The sequence below is a fragment of the Merops nubicus genome, unplaced genomic scaffold, assembly GCF_000691845.1.
Source record: "Merops nubicus isolate BGI_N331 unplaced genomic scaffold, ASM69184v1 scaffold14134, whole genome shotgun sequence".
Classification (NCBI taxonomy): domain Eukaryota; kingdom Metazoa; phylum Chordata; class Aves; order Coraciiformes; family Meropidae; genus Merops; species Merops nubicus.
In genome coordinates, this window is record NW_008602354.1 from 61456 (window position 1) to 84482 (window position 23027).

Genomic DNA, 23027 nt, shown 5'->3' on the forward strand with positions numbered 1-23027 from the left:
AGCACAAGGCCGCTTCCTCTGGGCGAGAGGCGCCGCTGGTACTCGGCGGGACTTGGGGCCGTAGAGGTGCGTGTTGGGCGGGCCTAGGGGAGCGGTCCGGTCCGGTCCGGTCCGGTCCGGTCCGGTCCGGTCCCGTCCCGCCTGGGGTGAGGGGAGATTCGGAGCGCTGGGCTGGCCTACCTGCTGTGCCTTTGCCTCAGAGACCAGCAGAGTCTCTGGCGGCTTCGTTCGAGAGTGGCAGTTGGGCCCTGAAGGGAAAATGAAGGAGGGGGGAAGGCAACGGGCACCCAGGCGGCTCAGTCCCTCCAGGTGTGCTTCCTAAAGAACGGAAGCTGGTAGCATTCTTGGCATTATAGTATCTGATGGCCTGTGGTTGTGGGAAGCCTTAAAGGAAAAAAATGACAGATAAGGTTAAAGTTAGCATTTGGCCTTGGGAGCATAGCTATTTAAGTCATATAGCTAAAGTACTCATGTTAATGTGATGTGGATAAATAAACATTAAAACTGTAGAGCATCTCGGTGTCAAACCTGGGTGGCTTCCACAAAAAATATTCGGTCTGGGATGCTGAGACTTTCATATCATTAACACAGTCAAAGGTCTGAGATTTGAAGCTGGTTTTTTTTTTTTCCCTATATGGTGTGCAGTTAAAAGTTCTGGTTTCCCAGAAAGGCTTAAACTAGTGTCAAATCTGTAGTGGGACTAAAAGGGTGGATTCTGGAATCAGTTGTATGTCTTGGCCTTTTGTATTCTACCACAGGAACCCGATTTTCTTGAAAACTCGTTGAATATAGTAAAGTACAAGTTCTTGGGCACACAGAAGTATAGGTGCTCTATCTGCAGCTGTGGTGGCTTAAGTCATGGAACCCATGTTTAAATATTACAGATGACAGTATTCTCATTTACAATTTTGCAGTTTTTATTAACTCTTTTTCTAGTTAGACGTGTAGTCTCTAAAGGAGTACACAAATAAAGACAAAGTGAAGGTAGTAATGTATCATTTCTTGTCATTTTTTTAAAAATTTTAAAATTCTGTAACTTGTGGTCAGTATGGTGTGTACAGTTACTCAGTTACTTGTCTTGGTGCTGGGTTGCCAACAGTAGTACAAAATCTGCAGTTATTGCTGGAGCACGTAGAGACAGCTCTGAAAGTATGCTAGTTAGGTTGGTTAATCTTTTGACTCATGGAACTACATGCAGCACCTAAGAATAGTGAGCTTAAGTACAGCTTTTGTGTTTTTAAATATGATATTACAGGAAATTCTGTTGTGCCACAAATGCCTTTTACATTTTTCCTTCATGCATGCGAGTAACGTGCGTTTTTTAAAACTTGTTATGCAGGAATGTTGATTTCCATCCTGGAGAAGACCTCACTTCTGTGATATATTGATTTAGTCTACTGAAAATGAAGCAAGATTCTACTAGAAACACTACTTACACTCTGGATTGTGAAGATTACGTACATGTGGTAAAATTCAATCCGTTTGATAGTGGAGATGCATGCTCCCTCATTGCATATGGTGGCAATAACTCTGTGGTTGTTGGGACATGCAGATTTCAGGTTAGTTTTTGTTATTGTTGATTTTATTACTTGCTTCTTGAAACTTACTTTGCTAGCACCTCAGGAACCCTGGTCACTTTTCTGTTTCCTCTCTCCTCCATGTAATTGGGGGAAAGTTTTACTTGTTTATTGTATTAACAAGTCTAACAAATGTTAATTTTATAGATACTTATTTTAAGGACAGACTGTAGAAATAATTACCTTTTTTTTTTTTATTATTATTTCCCAATTGTTTTTGTTGGATCACTCTTACAGACTGTTGCAAACATAAAAATATGGTTTTTTACCTTGAAGTTGTTTAGTCATCATATTATGAAAGTTTTTAAAATGTGAAATAATGTGTGCTCTGTGTTTTTATACTGTATCTTTTTTTAAAAATTAGGGATTTTTTTTTTTCCTAGATGCTTGGAAATCAACAAGAAACAACTGTAATCTTTGGAATTTATTTTTAAGCTGTTTTCTTCAACTTGCTTCTCTATAATACAATATTGTTTATGTAATATTATAATTTAGGTAATCTAAATATTATTTATCATCTATTTCCCATCTAAAAATCTTGCCAAAATAATTACTAAACTGTTACAATCTAAGAAGATTACAGATATATGTAACTTTGAAAGCAGTTCAATATCGAGTCTGAATTGTTACAAGTGACTGAGGTGCTATTCTGGATTAGCTAACTACCTTATCTCTGTAGGAGGAGGACGTGGAAGTGGAAGGTATGCAATATAAGACTCTAAGAACATTTCATCATGGAATCCGAGTTGATGCCATAGCATGGAGTCCAGAAACTAGACTTGATGCTTTACCTCCCCAGATAAGGTATTTATAATAAATAGGTGAAATGAATCTTTGTCTTGTGTCTGTTTTCCCTAATTCCATATTAGACTCAGTTTAAAGCTTATAGGTGAAATCTAACTCTTTAGGAATCACTGACAATGTTTCTAGACACTTCAGTGGAACAACTTTTCCATTCTTAGTCACTGTTTTATGGAATTTTGTCATTGTTTTATTTTTTTTTTCTCTTCTTGTGCCCTTTGCCCCTCCCACCCTACAGTGAAGTAGCAGTAAATAATTTTTTCCTTTTTATTACTTTAATGAACCTAATATGTAGTTAGTTCTTTCTTTGTACATCTGTGAGGGAGGAATTCTTTTAAGAACTTTACTAAGCATAAGACTATTGTGATGGCTTGCTTGATAAAGCTATTTGTAATGGTCTGCATAGTATGAGCTGTGTTTAGGAGTAGGTCAGATGTTATTTGTGAGACCCATGAAGGTGTAATTCTAGCAAGGTAGTTAACTATTAAATCTGCACTTCAGAACTAAAACGTTCTCAATAGCTTGTAAGCAAGCCTCTTCAAAATCACAGTGGTTACTTACTGCTGCGTTTTTGTACAGTCCTTTGTTTTTCGAAAGTATTTTAGAAATTTGTTTATGGATTTATGCTGTGGTATTTTAAAACACTGATAATGAGGGTTCTTTTTTTGTGCTGTGCCACTTAACTTCTTCCAAGGGAGGTTTCAGTGACAGTCATGTGAGTTATTTTAGGTAATTGATAGTCCATTCACACTTAGCTTTGTGTAATGTTTTGCATTTCTTTCAGGGAAGAAGTATTCTTGGCACTTGTTACACACTGCTTTATAGATAAGTTCCGGTTATAACTCTTCTTGTTACCAAAGTGGAAAAGTTAAGATAGAAGTTTTTGGAAGCTTTTGTGTTTTTGTTGGTTTTGGTTTTGTTTTGTTTTGTTTTTTTTTTCAAAATCTGAATTTTCCTTTGCATGTAACTTTGCAGGTTTAAATTGAAGGGAAACTGATAAAAATTGTTGCTGTGTAAATTGACTGGAGGGCTTTTCTTGGTTTGTTGAGTGTAGGTTTTGTACTGCGGCTTCAGATAGGAAGCTAAGGCTGTTTACTTCAGATCTACAGGACAAGAATGAATTTAAGGTAAGAGCAGCTAAGCTGATTTTTTAAAAAAAAAAAAATTAGTCTTCAGTGAAGTCTAATCTTCAGCTGCCCTTAAGCCCCATTTTGCTTAATGTACTGTATGAGAGAGTACTGAACTGTGACAGATCTATATCCAGCATCTCTAGGGAAAATCCTTCTGTTGTATATACCTTTCCCTCTTTATAGGGAGAATAACTGTAATTATCAGCTACATGTTCTTTTGATTTAAAAGCATTTATGTAACAGTCTAAGCAAATTGAAGAAAAGCAAGTTGATGCTTATGGATCATCTACAATAAATACTGATAAACAATGTTCTACAGGTGAATTTCAGGTACCATGCAGAATAAGGTTACTTTATGTAGAGACGTGCAAAATATTATGTGTATTGGTTATTGGACTCCTCTATAAGAAAAGCAAATTTAGGAGTTTCTTTTTCATGGAGAACTGGAAGTTGCACTTCAGCTCTTTCAAACAGTAGAAAATTGAAAGAAAGAATACTGAATTTAGTATAAAACTGCAGACAGGTACACTAAACATGCCCTTAGGCTGTCACTTGTTTATTTCTAAGATAGAAACAAAGAAATGTGTACTTAAAATACAATTTAACTTCCCCTTCTTTCAGTGTAGATGGTAGTGTTCTTAAAGCAGTGATAGAAAAGAGGCCAAGTCTGAATACTGTCTTCTCTTTATAAGCTGAAGATTGGTTTTCTGGAGACTCCTTGTTTGTGAGATGTGTCAATTCCTGTGTCATTTGGATGTGTACTTATTCTTCAAAATTCTGTCCGTGAAGCAATGTCCTAGTCCAAGTGCTAATATTAATTAGATGGTTTTGCTAGCCAGCTTGCATCTGTTTTATCTGAGGTCTTGGCCAAGAATGAGGAAGGTAAGTTAGTACTAAAAACTGGGTGAGAATGTTCCTTTTTTAGTCCTTTGATATGATGCTTCTTTTGGTGAGAGTTATGTATTGAGTATGAAGGAGAGCATAATAGACTTTCATTTGTGGTTTCTTAATTTGTATTAGTAAGACAATGATAGTTATACAAAAACTAGGTGGATTGCAGATGTCACGTGGCCATACTGATAATGGAATCAATAATGTTATGGTATAAGAAGTAAAGATGGATGATACTAAAAAACAGAATTTGTTTCCTCCAATGAAAATAGTTCTAATATTATTTCATACATGCGTGTACCCTAAGTTTACTTCTTTTATGCTTGGTCATCTTATATTTGATTATTCAATAAATAATCAAACCTATGGATGAACCTAGTACTGCAGGCTCTAGCCAGCTAAATTCAGAATCGAAATTCAATTTTTTTTTTAAAATTTATTTTGATTTAACAAGGGCCTTGATGTACTGTCTGCTAAAATCAATGCGAAGTCTCTTGACTTCAGGAGACATTGGTTCACGTCATGGATGAGTGATTTTTTTTCCACATTTATATCACAGGATCGTAGAATTGTTTAAGTTAGAAAAGACCTGCAAGATCATTTGAGTCCAGCCATTATTCTAACTAAACACTGTATCTGCACTCCTTTTAAACACATCCAGGGATGGTGATTCAGCCACATCCCTGGGCAGCCTGTTCCACGGCTTGACAACCCTTACAATGAAGATATTTGTTCTAATATCCAACCTAATCCTCCCCTCGTGCAACTGGAGGCTGTTTCCTCTTGTCCTATCACTTGTTTCTTGGGAGAAGAGACTGGCAGGTTTTGTGGGAAAAAGAGAGGGGCGCCCGCCTCTCTATCAAAGCTGTTAATTATTTTTTTATTGGGGGTTAATTAATGATCCACAATTTAATGTGTTTTTGCCAAAAATAGAATGTGACAGCTGTGATAGTTCATAACTTTCATACCTCTTCCCCTCCCTACATCATCAAGCCTTAGCAAAAGGTATTCTATACATTGCAGAGCAGACTTCATGTTTACACCAGCTTTCAGACTCTCCACATGGATACAGGATACAGCCCAGACTTAACACCAATGGGACATGCCATTTTGCTCATTAGGAGCTAACTGCTTCTAGATAAACAATCCATTTTAGAATTAAACACAAACAAACCTTTGGTAATTCATGAGCTTAAAATTTTAACACACAAGTTAAATAAGCAAGTTTATTCTAATAAAGAATTCTAGTAAGCTGATTATTACTGAATTAGAAGGAGATTATAAACAACACACCTTTAAAATAACAGTAATTTTGAATACACCAAGTGAGGTGTATTTCTTTCCTAGCTTATTATCAATGTCTGATCTGTGTTACAACCAGAGAAGCAAATGGGGCAACTTAGTCACACAGTCTGAATGCTGTTTTTTTCAGAAGAGAATTTCTGTGATGGGTTACTGTTTTCCCAGACTTGACATTTTTTTTTTTTTTTTTTTCTGGTATCTGACCAACACAAATGACACTTTAAAACATGCACTTCCAATTTAGGGGAATTTATTACACAGTAGCTTTGACTGGATGGCTAGAAATAAATTTGAAATAGCACATTTATATTTCCATTAAGATAGCAATTATTTTTTGTGTAAAAAAAAAAAAAAAAATTGTTGGAGAACTGATTCATCTACCCTTAGGACTTCTTTCTACACAGAACACTCTGACTTGTAGTTATAGACTCCTACTGCAAAAATGCGTTCATTGCATAACACATCAGAATAATTTTGTAAGACAGGAAAAGAATCTAGAGACCACAAAGCATTAATGCAACAGGTGTTGGATATTAGACAGTGGTATTTAGGCTGAACCACCACACCTCTAAGTACTAGACATACAGCAGTTATTTTGTCCTAGAAGAAATCAGGCAATTATAATGTCTTAATTGTTCAATTCCAGTTGATACGATTAAGCTCCTCCAGTGTCTAATGCAGACAGAAGGACCATAGAATTTGATTTTTGTCAGCTGAAGATATGGATACTTCCATAATTTTTGGCACTACAGAAGGCTGAAGATCATTTAGTGCTCTTGTAATGTGAATGAGAAGGGTTGGCTTGAATTTAACAGCAAAGCTATTAGCTTTATTTATGTCAGCTTCATTGCTGTGATTAACGGTTTCAGAACTTCAGCAAAGAAGTATTTAGATTGAGGAAACAGTAAAAATCTGTATTATTCCTGGGTCAGGCTTGGTCTAATGCTAAAAAAAAAATCAGAAAACAGCTAAAAATATGTATTTTTTACCTATTAGTGAGGATTTCATTAGTGAAAAGGAGGAATGTGTACTAGTGTGTTTATATTGGTTAAAATGTTGTATTTGGGACTCTCTTCCATTTGTTGGGTTTTTTTTTTTGACAGAATTGTGGAAAATACTTCTGGGTAATTGTCTTAATGTCTTATACCTGGATGATCATTGTTCTATACACTTCTTACCAAGCGCAAAGTAACACCTAACTCTGATTCAAAGTATTTGCAGAATCTCAGTTGTTGAGAAATACTCAGTGAGCTATGCTGACTAGCTTTCAATAAAGTTTGATACAGTGGTTTCTTAGTAACACGGTGAACACATGGAAGACTTCAATCTGTTGTATGGTGTACACTTCACCCACAGGATTTTCAGGAGAGGAACAAAATGTGCAAAGAAAGCTGAAGGAAGTGTGTGATTACAGTCAAAATGTAATCTCTGAACATTTTGTCTTTTATAGTAAACAATTAGTATGTGTTGCTTCTGGAGGGGTAGACAGAGTAATCTTACTCTGTTTTCCCAGTGGAAAAACTGTCTTGATGTAATTATCAACAAGGAACTTGAAAAAATACTGAGTTTTCCATTACTTTGTCAACACGACTAATCCAAAATTTATGGGTTGGATCAAGCCCAGAACAACAAATGAAAGGTAAAATATGACTGATGGATCTTCGTGAAATCTTTTTCTTCTTTTGAGGTTTTCATTTGGAAATGAATTGTGGCTTTCTTCCCCTGCTTCAAATTTTGTTTAATAAAAAGCATATTTCATCAGAGCTGTGGAAAGTAAAATGAGGCAGGATGTTTGAATTCAGAATGCTGAAAATTTTCAAAAGACTTGGCATTACTATCTAAATAGTTTAGCATCATCTTAGGATGTATTAGTTCTAGTATAATCCACTAGGTTTTAATAAAATCATGAGCTATTGGAAAAAATTAAGTTGGCTGCTGACAATGTTTCTATATTGAATTGATGAGGCATTCATAAAATTTATGGAGAGAGGGATTTAGTTATTGTGCATGCTTGAGAGATTTTTTTCTCCATCGTTTCTGAATTTGTTACTCAGAAGAGCTACACTTTTACACAGAACAGATAGTATGTTTTTCGTTCAAAAAACCGTGGAACTGTTTGTTTTCATTTGACCTTGTTTTTCTCTGCAATCTCTTCATGTTCTGCTGTTATCCAAAGGATATTTTTATATCTTTTTTTATGATACCTTGCTGGGCAAAAAAAGAGCAGCTATGCCTTGAGACTTAGTCAGTGGGACTGATATGGGTGGAACAGTAAGATACTACATCTACACGTGGACATCTGCTTGACTGAAAATTTTAAGGGAGATTCCTGTCAAAAAGACCACAGATATAGCTAATGAGAGAAAATACATGTAAATACGCTGATGAAGCAAACTGGTATCTTAACTAGCTTCATATTTTCTATTGAGAAAAGAGAGAATTTATTCATACATAGCTCCCATGTGACTGCATTTGACTGTATTTTAAACTTTGACTGCACCCTCAATGAGAGGAGTTTTGCGTGCTTGCTTAATGATAAATGTGTATAAATTCTTTAAGCTAGGTTTTTGAGGATGCTATAAATGTCACAATGTTGCTGATGTCTGTAGATAAGTACAAAATACCTAATCAAATTGAGGAAAAAAAGGTGTCTTGATGTTATGGCCAAGATAGCTGAAAAGTCTTCAAAATACCTTAAAATTATCTAACTTACAATTTTTACCAAAACTAGGGTTTTGCTTTTATTCAGAAAAGCTGTGCTGCTAGGATAGTTCTTGTTGCAGAGAAATTATTCTCTGTACTTCGAAATACAAGCGTCATGATTTAAGAAGCTTCAGGCGAGAACAATTACATGGTAACGAGGTTCCCTTTCAAATTACTTCATGCTTTCTGATACAACTGGAAATGTTGCTTTTGATTGACAGTTCACATGTACATTCACACCATGACGGCTCATATCTGGTCATTTGAGAATGGATGATCTATTCATTCACAGTAAAAGAAGAGTGTGCACTACACTCCATTTTCCTTTCTCTTCAGCACAACAGCATATAAAGCAGAGAGCACAAAACACTGTGTCTGTTCTTCTTAAATGTTTAATAGAAATTGTGCTTAACTGCTAAGGTGTTGTATGGCTTGCTTGTTTTTGCTTTCATGGTTGTTTCTCATTTTAGGTTTTCTTAGTCTTCAGTGTGCATTGGCTTCTGTATCATCTTCTTTCACTAAGTTTTTCCACTATTTTTTCTGAAGATAGCCTTTTTATTTGGTATCTCTAGTGGACATATCCTATTAAGCAATTTGTGTGCTGACTGCTTGGGAAAGGCTATATACTGGACAAGTGGTTGGTTTATTGCTCCTTCAGGAAAAACTCTTGCTGTTTGCAGGAACCCCTAGTAAAAACTACTATTCAGAGATGAGAGTTAACTTACTACTAATCAGTGTTCTTCAGGATGCATGGATCATGCATACATTCACTTCCCGCTCCTTCTCCTCTTTCTTTCTGAGATTTATTTCTTCTACCTTCAAAATTTAGTGGCTGGAAGGAGGGTAAAAAGCTCTACTGCAATTCACTGATATTTGTCAAGTAGGAGCATCAAGCTGACCTCTGTGGTAACTACAAGGAGTAGTGGGGCTTATTTTCACCTACAGTATGTATCTACACATGAATTAAATAAAGAACTCCAGTTACTAATACTTTTTTTATCTTCCACATAAAATGACAGCTTTATCTTAATACTCATATCCTTTATTTGGTCTATTAAATACATTGTGAATTGATAGAACAGTTGGCTCTAATGTAAAAGTATTTCTTTTTCTGTTTGACAGACATTTGATGGCCACTCAGATTATATTAATGATGTGGTGTTCGCTCCCAAAGAAGGTCAAGAAGTTGCAAGTGTAAGTGATGATCACACCTGCAGGTATGCATTTTGCTCAAAACATTATTGAAGTGGTAGTCTTTGGCTTTTTCTGTGCAGATGTGCTTTATATGCTTGCTTAAATATATAAGCATGCACTTATTTTTAGTGGGCCTTCATAGCCCACTAACAAGACAACAAGTGGACTAGTCCTTTTAAATAGGTTTTGGACAGTCATTTTGTTGTGACTTGTGGATTGGTTTTATTCAACATTTTGAAGAAAACTGTCTTGCAATTATATACGCTATAACGTCCCCTTCTAGGACAGGTATAAGAGGCATGAGAATAGAGAGAAGGCATGAATAGCTCAGCACTGAGCTATACAGATCTTCCCTACCCATTCTGCCATCAGATAAGTCAAGTTTACTACCATTGTATGTATGTGAACTTGTCTGCATACCCAAATTTATTAGCCTTACTAGGAGGTGAGATTACATAGGCTGAGGACAGTTCCATACTAATACAGTGGTTCTGGCAGCTCCTAATACCATGATTATAGTTGCTTCAAACCCATGTATTTATACGCTTGTAACTGGAAGTAAAAGGGAAACATAGCTAAATACTTTGAAGAACACTAGTTAAGCTTTTGTAGCACAGTTTTTCCTTGTCAGAAGGTCCCCCATCCTCCTTTTCTAGAAATGCTTGCGAATCTATAAAGCTGCTATTCTTATTCCTCCAGTGCAGCTCACAGTTGGGGAGTTGAGGAGGGCAGCTAAGCAGGCTGTGTAGGTCATTGCAGTAGTAGTAAGAGACTCAAGAAAGCATCAACTTTGACTTTTCTTTGTAATAGCTGTCGCCGTTCAAAACTTGTCTCAATTAAGGAAATGTTTCAGTTTTTCTTCCTATTATATTAATTCTATATTTGCACCATATCAATTCCTGTATAAATGACCATATAGTACTTGGGTGGGGGCCGGGGGGGAGCAATTTTTCACTTAAGCCATCTTTTCTACCTGCTGAGAGAGAAGGGAGTAGCTCTTACAGTGATTACCCTGTGTACGGGATTTTGCAACGGGTGAATCATCAACTGGTATAAATCACAGTTTAGTAGCTTTAGTTGAGCTATTCTGTCCTGCATAAATAGAAAATCTAAAAGGCCTGTGATTTTAACTCCCCTAGGGAACTCAGAAATACTATCTTGACCAGTAGGCAGATTTTCCAGACACCCTGTCTGTATTCCCAACAAAATCATTAGGAATGAATAGTAGAAATGCATGACTTACTCGTAGCTTGTTCTGATTTATTTCCTATCCTTGATTTCTTCATTAAATCTAAAGTAAAATTTGGCTTAGTTATCAAAACTGTTTCAATGTGTGTCCTTTCTTGTTTTATTTTACAAAATCCAATCCCAGTGTCTCTGGGATGAAGAACTGTTTTAAAACTAGGAGTCTAACTGATGCTAAATTAAAAGGAAACTAAAATTATATAATTCATGTATACTATCAAGATTTTGACTTAGTTACTTTTCAAGGCATTTTGTGCAGTAAACCATAAGGTCTTTGGTTAAAAGCCATGGGAAGTAAGTAGGATTTTTTTTTTGGCTACTTGAGTTCTTATTTTTTCCATTCATGCATGTGGAGCATGAAGACTTATTTTATTGAATTTAAAGGTTACACTTTTAAAACTAATGGAAAATGCATTCTTTGGGACTTACCAGAATCATTCCTTACTTACTGTGTAATTTGCTTCAGCAGTAATGTAAGAAGAGGAATAATTCTTCTGTCTCTGCTGAGTTTCTATCCTGAAATTGTTCTCAGGGTACGTCATCTGTTAATACCTTTGGAATAAAGTTCTAGAACAATTAGTACAAGAACATGATATTTTGAGTGTTTAGGTATTGTTCTATTAGAGTTCCACTTCTAAGTCTTAATAAAGTCTTAGTACAATGTCTCAGTATGTACACAAATGTGTTTAGATCTCCCATGGTTTTCACTCAGTAGCAATTTTTAGCAGAGGTCTCTAAGGAACTCAAATTTTCAGTTATCATGCACTAGACAATCTTGTCACAAGCTGCTGCAACAGTGACATCTCAGAGCTGGCTTCAGTCATCTTGGTTGGAAGACAGTGTGAGTTAGATACTTAAACTCAATGTTCTTGACTTTAAATTGATGCTCTGTCATTCAGGAATTCTTGTTTCTTGCACATAGTCTTTGTTGGCCATGTTGGTCTTGCCAGCTCTGAAGGAGGACTGAATGAAAATACTGTTGCATAAAAATAATTGCTGTAGCCATCTCTGTGAGTGTTGTGAACAAAAGTGTTACGTGCATTGATAGAGAAGCAAAGAGGTGTTGGTATGCAAATATGCCGTGTGCTTTAACAATCTTGCATTTCCTTGCATTAAGAATCTCAAAACTAATACAGCCATAAAAAGAATTACTTTTCTGAAGGAAGGCAGCTTTGGGAGGCTCTTAAAACCCACCATGTTGCAGTTACAACTGTATTTATATTAAAGATAAGAATTCCTGTAACTAAAATTACATCTGCAAAATTGATTGAAAAATTCCAATCCTGGCTCCTAAATATCGTATATTACTTCCTTCATTTTGTCCCAAGAATAGCAGTATTCCAAGATGGGTGAAAGAGTTCATAAGCATATAGTTAATTTATATCTTTGGCAGGGTATTGTAATTTTCAAATTCTGCTGTATTTCACTTCTCTACATGTTTCATAATTGCTTTGATCTTTCTTAAAAAATAACAAAAAAGTTCTTTTTAAAGTGTGATGGCAAAATTCTAAAGACTGGCAGAGGAAATAGCTAAAATAGCTGTTCTATTAAACAAAAGTTTGACTATTTTATTTATAAATCATATGTCTTAACCTATTGAGTACAACTGATGAAAAAAAGAAATAAAAATATCTTGTGTACGCATTAAAAAATCATATTTAGGATATATGGACATTTCTGCTGAGAGCTAAACTTGGTCATTGCAAAAAAGAAAAGTAAATGACTTCTAAGTTTTAATCTAATTATTTTCTTTCAAGTCAGTTTGTTTTTTTCTTCATGATCTACCTTTCATATCTCAGTTTCAAATTTATATATAATATGTATGTATAATTAGAGTCACTTGCTTGTCCATTTCTTGCTATCCTAACAGCATGCTTAATGAATAAGAAAAAGTATTTATGATAGCTTTAATGAATATTTCATGCAATTCCATAAAAATATAAAGTATTATACACTTTGAACATTTGCATGAAGTGTAGGAATGTGTGTCCCAGTGCTATTGAGAATTCCGTGTACAACTCCCTGTGCACCACTGTTAAAAAAAAAAAAAAAATCATTACTGGCTTTTTCGTTACAATTTGGAAACACTATATAGGAGGCTGCAGGGATTCAGATGTCCAAATAATTTTGTTGTGTTACTTAATTACTGAAGCCTCTGCAAAAAGAACGTAGGAAATATTTGGAAAACAGCATGAGCCTAACAGATACCTCTTTGCTGTTGGTAGGGTTCAACACTGTCTGATGTTTCTTGAGTTATTTTGTGCAAACTACCCACTAATCTCATATGCATACTAAAAAGTAACCACTGACTGTTAAAAAGTTAGTTCTGTCTGGTTGATAACCAGCTCATACTCTATCCTCAGACTGAACTGGAAGATTACTGACAGTGTCATGCACTTGATAATGGCAGCATGGCAATTCCTTATGGTCATCAAGTGCTGAATTGGCTTTTATTTTAAAAAGCTGGAAAGGACTCATCTGTCCCTCTCCTATTTTTTAATATTACTTCAAATATATCATCTTCCCCTATCTTCCATTTCATCTGTGAATGTACTTGCTCTTTGATTCCTTTTTGAATTCTGTTTAGTTACTTATGCCACAGGTCATGTTGCTTCATAGCAGAGAACTTGAATTTATGAAATTATTTATCAGTCACTGTCATGATTCAGCCTTCTTTACTGCACATACCACAAATGCCAGTCCATCAGAGGTTAGTTTTGCTCCCTGTACAGAGACTCAGGAGAAAGGTTTGGTAGCACTGGAAACTCAATTAACTGGAGTCTCAACATTTATTGTAGTGGGTTGTTTTGTTGGGGTTTTTTTTGTTTGGTTTTTTTGTGTGTGGTTTTTTTTTGGGTTTTTTTTTTTTTTTTTTTGGGTTTTTTTTTTGTTGGTTGTTTGGGGTTTTTTAGGTTTTTTCTCTTTTAATCTGTAGTGCATTTGTTGACATGGTACTCTGATGTCTTAGTTATTCTGTGTAAACCTTTCTCTAGACAATGTGAAGGAAAGCCAATGGTAACTCATGTTTGTTGGTTTTTGCCTCTTGTTCCTTAACATGTTGCCAGTGCTTTTTGCACTTGAGACTTACCTTGTTAATTCAAAAAATATTTAAGTTTTTGGCTATATTGAAAAGTTGCCACTTATTCCTGCCTCAAGATTATATTTTATTTGTAACTTCCTAGTGCACTCAACTATGGATTTTTGCCAGCATTTTTTAAAAAGGTATCTTATTTCATGTTATTCTAGCTTCATCTGTTTGTGTGATAGAATTCCACTGTGTCTCTTCATGTAAGAAATACCATACCAAAATATTTATCTTTTCTGAAGTATGCTGATTACAGTTATCAAGCTAGTCGTGACTATAATGGATGAAAATAAAGAAAAATCTTAGATTATTTTTGAGTCTAGTCTTTGACTTTGCACACTTTTTGTATGCATCCCTGTATGTCCAACCCAAATGTAGTCTCACACAATTTCTGTTATACTATACAGCCATAATGCAAGTACTAATCCGTCAACTTTAAAAAAAAAAAAAAAAAAAAGTAACTTTCTGAATCAAATGTTTGGAATATTATTTCAGTCTGGTCTTAAGTGTGGATGAATAAGCCTTTAGTTAGGAAGTCTTCAAAATATGTGGATGAAATGGTAGCTATTCCTGTTTGATGCAGCATGACTTACGTTAAGAGTCACACAGCCCTAGAATGTAGTCTAGCCTATAAACTGTTTTAAATAGAAATTATTGCATTAGATTTATCTGTTACCTGTATAAAAATACTTTGTATTTTAGAAAACCATTGGCAGAATGGTAGTTGAATTTTTCAATAATAGTCATAGCAGAGAGGCATTCAGATTTACGTCTAGATTGGAAACAATAACCTGTTAACTCATAACAGTTAATTTATCTTTTGTTGAAAGTATACAAGTGAAACTTCACATTTTTGCAAAAATACCACTTAGTCTCAGGCTTGGTTTTGGATCATTTTAAGGGTGTTCCTGTAGTAGCAGTAGTAGTGTGTATTTCTTGGACTCGTTTCTGAGTGTGCACGTTCTGAAATGCAAATTAGTGAAGGACAGTCAGTTGAGATGCTTGAGACAGCGCATGTGTAGTTCCTCTCCCACCTGTACCAGCGTTGCAGGGAATGATCAGAATTATGTCCCACAGTTACCAGTGAAAAATAGATCAATACTTTTATATCCAAGTAAATATTACAAGAAGCTAGAGGTAACATTTTAACGCCTAAATTGGAAAGATCCTAGTTACTGATTCTTTAATAACTGACATTTCCTTTGAGCACCAAAAGAAAATTACCAACATAGGTCAGCCTTCTGAAATGGCATTTACACATTTACTCTATTAGAACACTAATTTTTCATCCATGAAACAGAAGCTAAGGAAATACTTTGCATGTACAAATTTAAGAACCTGCATACTGAATCAGGAGATAGTTTAAGGTGGTTGTGCCTGGTGGACTAGCACTAGGCAGCACGGATGAGTTTCCCCTTTCTCCCCACAGAACTCTTTTGTGACTTGTTTCACACAGTTTGCTGAGGAGGGAGTTGTGCTTCCTAATGCTGCAGCAGTGACCTGTTAGTTGGGCAGTGCATTACCTGATCTATAAAAATTCTTTTGTCAGTAACATAAATTACTAGAAATTATCTTGAATATTATACCTACAGCTAGAATAACTAGAGAGGATTTCTACAGTTCCACTTGAGCCTTCTGTTCTTTCATGTCCTGCCTAGCATCCTCCTCAGATCTTTGATAACCAGCTCCGTATGGAGTTGGCAGAAGACCTAAGACAAGGTCAGCGAAGGGCATTTAAAACATCAGCAAAGGGTATTTAAGTTAGATATTAAAAAAAAAAAAAATCAACAAAAACATGTTGGGCATTTTTAAGAGTAGGTCAGACAGTAATCTGTGACTAATGGTTCAAGTATAGTTGATCATGGTTTGTGGTTGGGAATGGTATCAGATGTCAACGTTTGTTCTAGCCCCTACACCACTCACTAAAATTGACGGAAACCTTACATTGAAAGAATTCCCTTTTTCACTTCCATCTTCTGGGAATTTGAGAAATGCCTGAAGGTTGCTATGTGGCTTTTTTCTTTTACTATTGCAAATGGTTATTTTTTTATTCAGTTAGGATTTGGTTTTGCACTCTACTTAGAATTCTTCAGAAAGTTGGAGATTATCCTTATTTTTCATTCTATTGTCACCAGACAGTATTTCAGATTTTCTAATGAATACTTTTCCAACTTTTATTATCCATTGTGTGATAAAATTACTGCACATATGTAGCGTGTCATTATCCATATTAATGCATACAACATACAATATATTTGTTCCAACATAGTTTGAATATCTTGGTGCTTTGAGATAACTGCAGTTGTGATTTGTTTTATCACAGGATGTGAGAGACAAGAGAAATGTACTAATATCTCAAAAAAAGTACACCATATTCAGCTATCTGTATTTTGTGTTAGTTTATATTTTTGAGCACTGCAGTATATAATTTCATAGGCCCTAGTTACTTAACAATTAATTTACCTAGCAGATAACATTATTTTTTAGCCGTTCCATTATTGAAACTTTTGCCCTTGTTTCAACTGTGTTTATTCAAACTTTTCTCCTTTAAATTTATTGTGGAAGCTTTTTTTAAAATATATATTAAAAAAATATGAGAAGCTCAGTAAATACTCTATGCAACAATGGTTGGTGGAGGGGGGAGGAGGAGTAAGAAGGTGACACATTGCAAAGTTACAAAAATAAGGATGGCGAAAAGTAGACAGTAGTTTGCTTTTGTGTCAAATCATGGTAATATTAATAAAGTTTTGGGGGCTTTGAATGGAGATAAAATACTCAGTCTTTTTGGATCGGTTTACGTGATAGGAATGTGTACAAAACTAGAGGGTTTTTTTAGCATCTGTAGTTGATTTGGTTATGATTACTGAATAATTGAGTAACTGAAATTCAGTTTGGCTAAGATTTTGGTCTTTGAGCATTTTTTACTTGGGTTAGTCACAAAGAAATATTGAAAAGAGTGAATTGAACACATGTAACTGTAAACTTCTATACCAGCATGGACTTGATGCATTCAGACAAGGATCTGTTTTGATACGTATTGCCTGTTTGGTTTTGTTTGGATTTTTTTTGTTACTCAAAACTAAATGGTACCATCTTTGCTATCAATAAAGCATAAGATGGGCATTTATCCTTTTTTTCCCCATTGCCATACTGTTTGTTACTAACAATCTTACCATTTTTACAAAGCAAGAGATATAAGTTTGACATCTTATAAATAACAAAGTTAGGGAGGTAGAAAGCATAAATTTCTGTGTCAACACCTAATAACCTCACTCTCTTCAGGGAAGGAAACATGATGGCATGCTCCTTTGGCCAAAATGATTCACCGTCTTCTGTTATATCATAATTTTCTCCCTGCACAGTAAATACACATGGAAAGTGTTGATTTGACTTGGACAGATCTACAAGGCAAAATTCTTGGCAGTAGAAGAAAGTGTTTTATGTTTCCAAATTACCTAATCAAGTAGATATTTCATTTTTAAACAGTTGTCAGGTTTTTGTTTTGACTTTCCTTAATAAGGACACTGATTCTTCAAGATTAGAGACCCTGTGTTTTCTTCACGGAGAACAAATATTTGATCTGTTGTGGTTTGGCGTAAGAAAACAACATTGTTCGTTAAATATATTTACTTTATTCCCATATATTTTGTCTAGACTTATGATGTATTATTTAAGAGTTTTTTGAAAACTTTTAAATACAAGCCTTTAAGCACCCTGGTGAGATATAAACTGAAAAAGTCTGGCGGAAGTCAGCAAAAATCCTCTAGAATAAACAATAATAGTACGTAGCCACTCATTTAACTCAAAAGACTGGGCAGAATACTACTTGAAAGATAGGCTGTTTCTAAGGGGTCCTGTGACAGGGAGGAAGGATATATGTGTATGTTTTGCTGTGCAAATGGATATAAATAGTACGCAGCCTTGTGGTTCAAACTGGTGTTCACAACTGTGATGTCTTGTCCTGCAACTGAGCCACAGATTTTGTTAGGAAAAGAGACAGCTGAGCAGTGGCTCTGAGGTAAAATAGTCTCAGTTTTGGTTTTGCATTTTATAAATGAAGTAGCTTCATGGCTCATTAACACTCATATCAAATGCATCCAAAGAAAACTCACTCATCACCTAACCTGGTTTGGTGTTTACGCATATGCTTCCCTGTCAGTCCATAGTGATCAATTATTGTTCATTTTAATTTTTTTTTTTTTTAACTCCTTGATATGGACTATAGGTGCTTCTAAAGGAAAAGATTAAACCGGTACATGTGATTTATTTGTTGAAAGCTTACAAAGACCTTTTGTGGGCTAGCATTGCCTCTGCTGGAGATCCTTTTGTTTGGCTTAGCTTCATTTTTAGTTGCTTATATTTCTGTAAATCAATCTTGTCTTACCAGGAAATAGTAAGAATTCATATATTAGACAAACAAAATACTTGAGGGCATGGTCTTATCCTTGACATGGTAATGTTGGATGATTTAAGTTCCTCAGTACTTCACTCTAGGTTGCTTGTATCAGCTAGACCAACACTAACCTTCCTGCTTTGTATTGTCTCACTGTTGTTTATGGTACAGTACAAAGGCTGTAGTGTTGATTTATGAGTAAAGTGGGAATGCATCATCTAGATTTCATGTCTAGACAGTTAAACTTGTGAAATTATTTTGATATTACCCATTTAATATGAGTTCATCAGTGTTAAAATACATTATCTTTAGCATTGACTGCTTTTACTGACTTATTGAAGGGATAAAGTATGAACACTGTTTTAATTGGTCACTTCCTTTGTGAACGTATTGAGGCACTGAAATGCTATAAATAGTTTAATACTTTGCCTGTTTTTTGTTCTTCTTTTGTGCTGTAGGGTCTGGGATTTGGAAGGCAATGAGAAGGCCCATTTTGTTTTACGTTCTCCTGGAATGAGTGTTTGCTGGCATCCTGAGGAGGCTTCTAAGGTTGCGTTTTACAGCTCTTCACCCTCAGCACCTTTCAGATAACAGGAAGGTGGACTTGCCTGAACTGTGAACCTCTCATGCTGTAGTAAGATTGAAGTTTGAGGAACTAATGTACATTATAACTCAAAATTGGTTGAATCAGCTAACCTGAAGTCTCTATAAATGAATTCTTATTCCCATTTTCATCATTTTACCCTCAGTCCCTCACTTCTCCCATCAGAAATATTCCTTATGGATTACATATATCAACTGTTGTTGATGGCTGTTCTGCCAATTGCATATTAACTTACCAGAGAAAAGTTCAGGTTTTTCTCAGTCATGGGTACACAGTTTGCCAATAACATAGACTCTTGTAAAGCATGCCAAGTTTTGAAAAGTATCTGCTTGAAGTTAGCAGGGTATTTTTGTTGTTGTTCTTCTTGCCAGGAATGTATAAGAATGTGCTGAAAAAAAATCAAAACAAAGCAGTAAACTTAGATTTTATACTTACCTGTTTATCATACTGGAGAGTATTAATCAGCTGATAGATACCAAAATAGCTTCATTAATGGTCTCGTCCTTGCAATCTGGGATCTATTATTCCTGTTGTGCCAATCAATAACTGCCTTAAGCAGCTAAAAATAGTTGTTCAGGTTGCCACAAAAACACACACTTAAACCAGAGAAAAGCAGTCAAATAACGTATCTAAATATTTACATAGCAATAGGGAAGAAGGATCTCAACTCTCATCATACTTTCCACCAGTATCAATATCCAGTACTTACTAAGAAAACCAGGAAAACTGTTGATTCAGGTGGTATCACAAGTGAATGTGTTTGCTACTGTTTGCTACTGGGCAACTTTGTTAGCACAACAAAATTACTAGATTTTCCACAAAATACTGCAATATTACACCAGTGTCACATACTAGCTTGTCTTTTCTTTGATCCTTATCAAAGAGTGGGCACAGGATTAATTTTTTTTTTAATTAAAAACCCTTCAAAAAGCTAATAAAACTTGACAAACCTGATGGCTGCTGAAAAGCTTATTGCAGATCTAAGTGCTTACTGCACCGTGTCCTTCAGTTTGCAGAAGAGTGTGTTTTGGTAACAACTACTTTTTCTTCCAAACAAGCCTGGATGTTACTGGAGTATTATTTTTAACGTTTCCTTGCCTTCACTAATTATTGTTCATGACTATTTCAGAACCAGGGAGAAAATCTTTTTCATCTTTTAATCAGGAAACTTTCTACAATACATAATATAACAGCAGCTTGAATATATTCCTTTAATAGAAAAAGTTGTAATCTGAAAAAAAAAAAAAAAAAAAAAAAAACACCCAAACAGAAAAATAAGATCTTTTGCAAACTGTTATAGGCTGAAGTAAAAAATACTATACCAAATGAGTAAGCATGAATCCAGATTCTATACTGACACTGATTAATACCATTTCCTTGTACAGCACTATTCCTGTCAGTCAGTTCTTGGTACTAAGAATGGGAACATTTTAAAATAATAACTTTTTGCTTTACAATTCTAAAAGCACAGTGCATTGGTGGTTAAGAACTGGTGCTTCTAAGCACCAAAATGTTAGACATCAATACCTACATATAGATAGATAAATAAATAGAATACTGTAATCGTTATGTATAACAATGCAACAGTAGTATAGATTAAAGTGCTTTTTATTTATTGGTGGAAGAGTGGTCAGGAGAAAGTTTTCTGGTAGTGAAAATTGTACCTATTTTCATATTACTAGTATTTGCTTGAAAGTGTCCTAGGTTTGCTACAGAGTAGAAAAGATACTAAGATTCATTACCTTGCACATTTACAACATTCTATTAATTTCTCTTAACAGCTGATGGTAGCAGAGAAGAACGGAACAATACGATTTTATGATCTAATTACACAGCAGGCCATTCTCTCCCTAGAGTGTGAACAAACGCCGTTGATGTCAGCAGACTGGTGCTTAAAAAACACTCTTAAAATTGGAGGAGTTGCTGGAAGTGATTGGCTAATCTGGGATACGACTCACTCCAGGTATTTATATACACGGGTCCTTTATTCTCTTTTTAAGCAGTACATGAAGGGATGTGGCTACTTTGCTAATATAGCACTTAAATGCATTATGTATTTTATCACCTATTCAGCAAAAAAGTTAACATTGATCAGGAAATATTAAATCAATACTGATCATTCCCTGGTATTCTTCATTTCATCTTTATCTATCAGTGTTTATCTGTAGTCTTTTTGTCCATTTAAGACAGCATCTCACTACTGTTTACCTCTCACTGTAAGTTTTGTTTGTTAAAATTTTTTTCTAAGTCATAAATAGGTAATTACTGGATCATAATGAACTGGATAACTACTTCACTTTTCCTACTCCAAGTTGAGACGTAAGCTGCAGAAATGCTCTGATTTTCCCTCAGCTTCTTCACAGAGAATAGACAAATGATACATGCTTTTGGTACTTTACAGTACTTGCTGTAGTTGTTTGCAGAACATTTTTTTTACCCTGAATGTCTGTTTTAGTTATCCACAGGATAAGAGACCCGTCCATGTTGATCGAGCCAGATTATTCAGGTATAAGTGTTGTCTCTTTTCTGTGGGGTTTGCCTACGTAAATCTATGTATATGCAAGCAGTTGCGAATTTAAGAAACCGGTTGTGTCTCATGTTAATTTTTAGGGGGACCTGGTCTATAAACTTTGTGAAATTTGTGAGTGACCTACATTTACTCTATACGTGTAACATTCTGATGGGGTTCTTTTCCTGTTTTACAACAACATGCATACAGGGCTGTGGGTGGTGATTCATTTACAAGACATTTCTCTGAATTTATTATGTGGTGTTAGTGGAATATCTGACAGCTTCACACAGAACTCCACTTTGTGTGCACTTCTTATAGTGATTGGGGTATTTGAAAAGTATGCTAATTTTATTTATAGGTGGTCCCGAGTGAATGAAAATCTGTTTGCAACCACTGGATATCCTGGAAAGACAACTACTCAACTGCTTGTTCATCATTTAGGACATCCCCAGGTAAATTTTTGAGTTCAGCTTTTGACTGGAATTGCATCTATTATCTTCAGGCTTATAAACAGTTAAAAGCTATAATTAAAACTAGCTCAAACCATCCAGAAATGCAGGATCCTACTATACTTAAAAAAAATCACGCTATACTTAACCTGCTATTTTCAAAGCTGCTTGATTTATATGTTTTGTTTTGCTTTGCCTTATCAGTGCTAAGGGGAAGAAAAACACACTTAACCTGCTATTTAATAAATTTTTCAGTAATTTTATTTCTAAAGAGGCTAAAACCAGCTGGTTGTGTATTTAACAGGCTTGAACTAATTACATTTTAAATCACTAATAAAAATATATCCAGAGACAATGAACACAAAACACAGTGTAGGAAATAGCTTGGGTTTGCTGGAGTTAGTATATGCTTGTAGTGCTTACAGTGCAAATAACTGCCTTCAGACATGCTAGTTGTGAACACACTGAAGTAACAGGAAGTAACTTCATTGAAAAAAGGTTTCTATGTTTTAAAGTATGTATTCAAAATCAGAGTAGTAATGTTAATAATAATGAAAATAGTTGGAACAACTTGTTATGACATATTTTGCTGTTAGAACTAAGTAGCAGATAATCAGATTTTTCAGCTGGATTTCAGTTGTTTTTTACCTGTATTTGTTAAGGACTACTAAATCTATGGTGTTTATATTTCTATGCAACTTGGCATATGTGGTATAGAAATCATTTCTATGGTACGTTGCATTGATATCTCTCTCTCTCTTTTGTTTTGTTTTTGTTTTTTTAAAGCCCATTCTTACTGGCACTGCAGCTGTAGGATCTGGCTTGACATGGCATAGAACTCTTCCATTATGTGCAGTGGGAGGAGATCACAAGATTTTCTTCTGGGTAACTGAAATGTAAATTAAGCATTTGCCTTCAGTATGAAACTTTACAGCATAACGTCTCTTTTTTAGTAAAATTAAGGCGTTTACTCTTTGTACCAGTGTTCATTCACTTGTAGAACATAAGAAAGGAACAAGTAAAATGCGAAACATTTGAGTTTGTATTTTAGATTGCAAATACAAAGCCTTTGTAAAATCAGTTGTCATACATATCATACTTTGTGACTTCCCTTAAATTAAAATATACGCTTTTTTAACAT

At 35.1% G+C, this 23027-nt stretch overlaps 1 protein-coding gene across 1 annotated transcript; it reads left to right on the top strand.

Moving 5' to 3' along the window:
- The first annotated feature begins 1331 nt into the window (after window positions 1-1331).
- On the top strand, window positions 1332-23027 carry NUP37 (nucleoporin 37kDa). Its single transcript, XM_008938338.1, has 9 exons — window positions 1332-1559; window positions 2257-2381; window positions 3433-3505; window positions 9527-9621; window positions 18780-18870; window positions 20707-20888; window positions 21381-21431; window positions 21796-21889; window positions 22673-23027. Exons 1-9 carry the CDS (start codon window positions 1404-1406, stop codon window positions 22784-22786), a joined length of 981 nt encoding a protein of 326 aa, XP_008936586.1. The 5' UTR covers window positions 1332-1403; the 3' UTR covers window positions 22787-23027.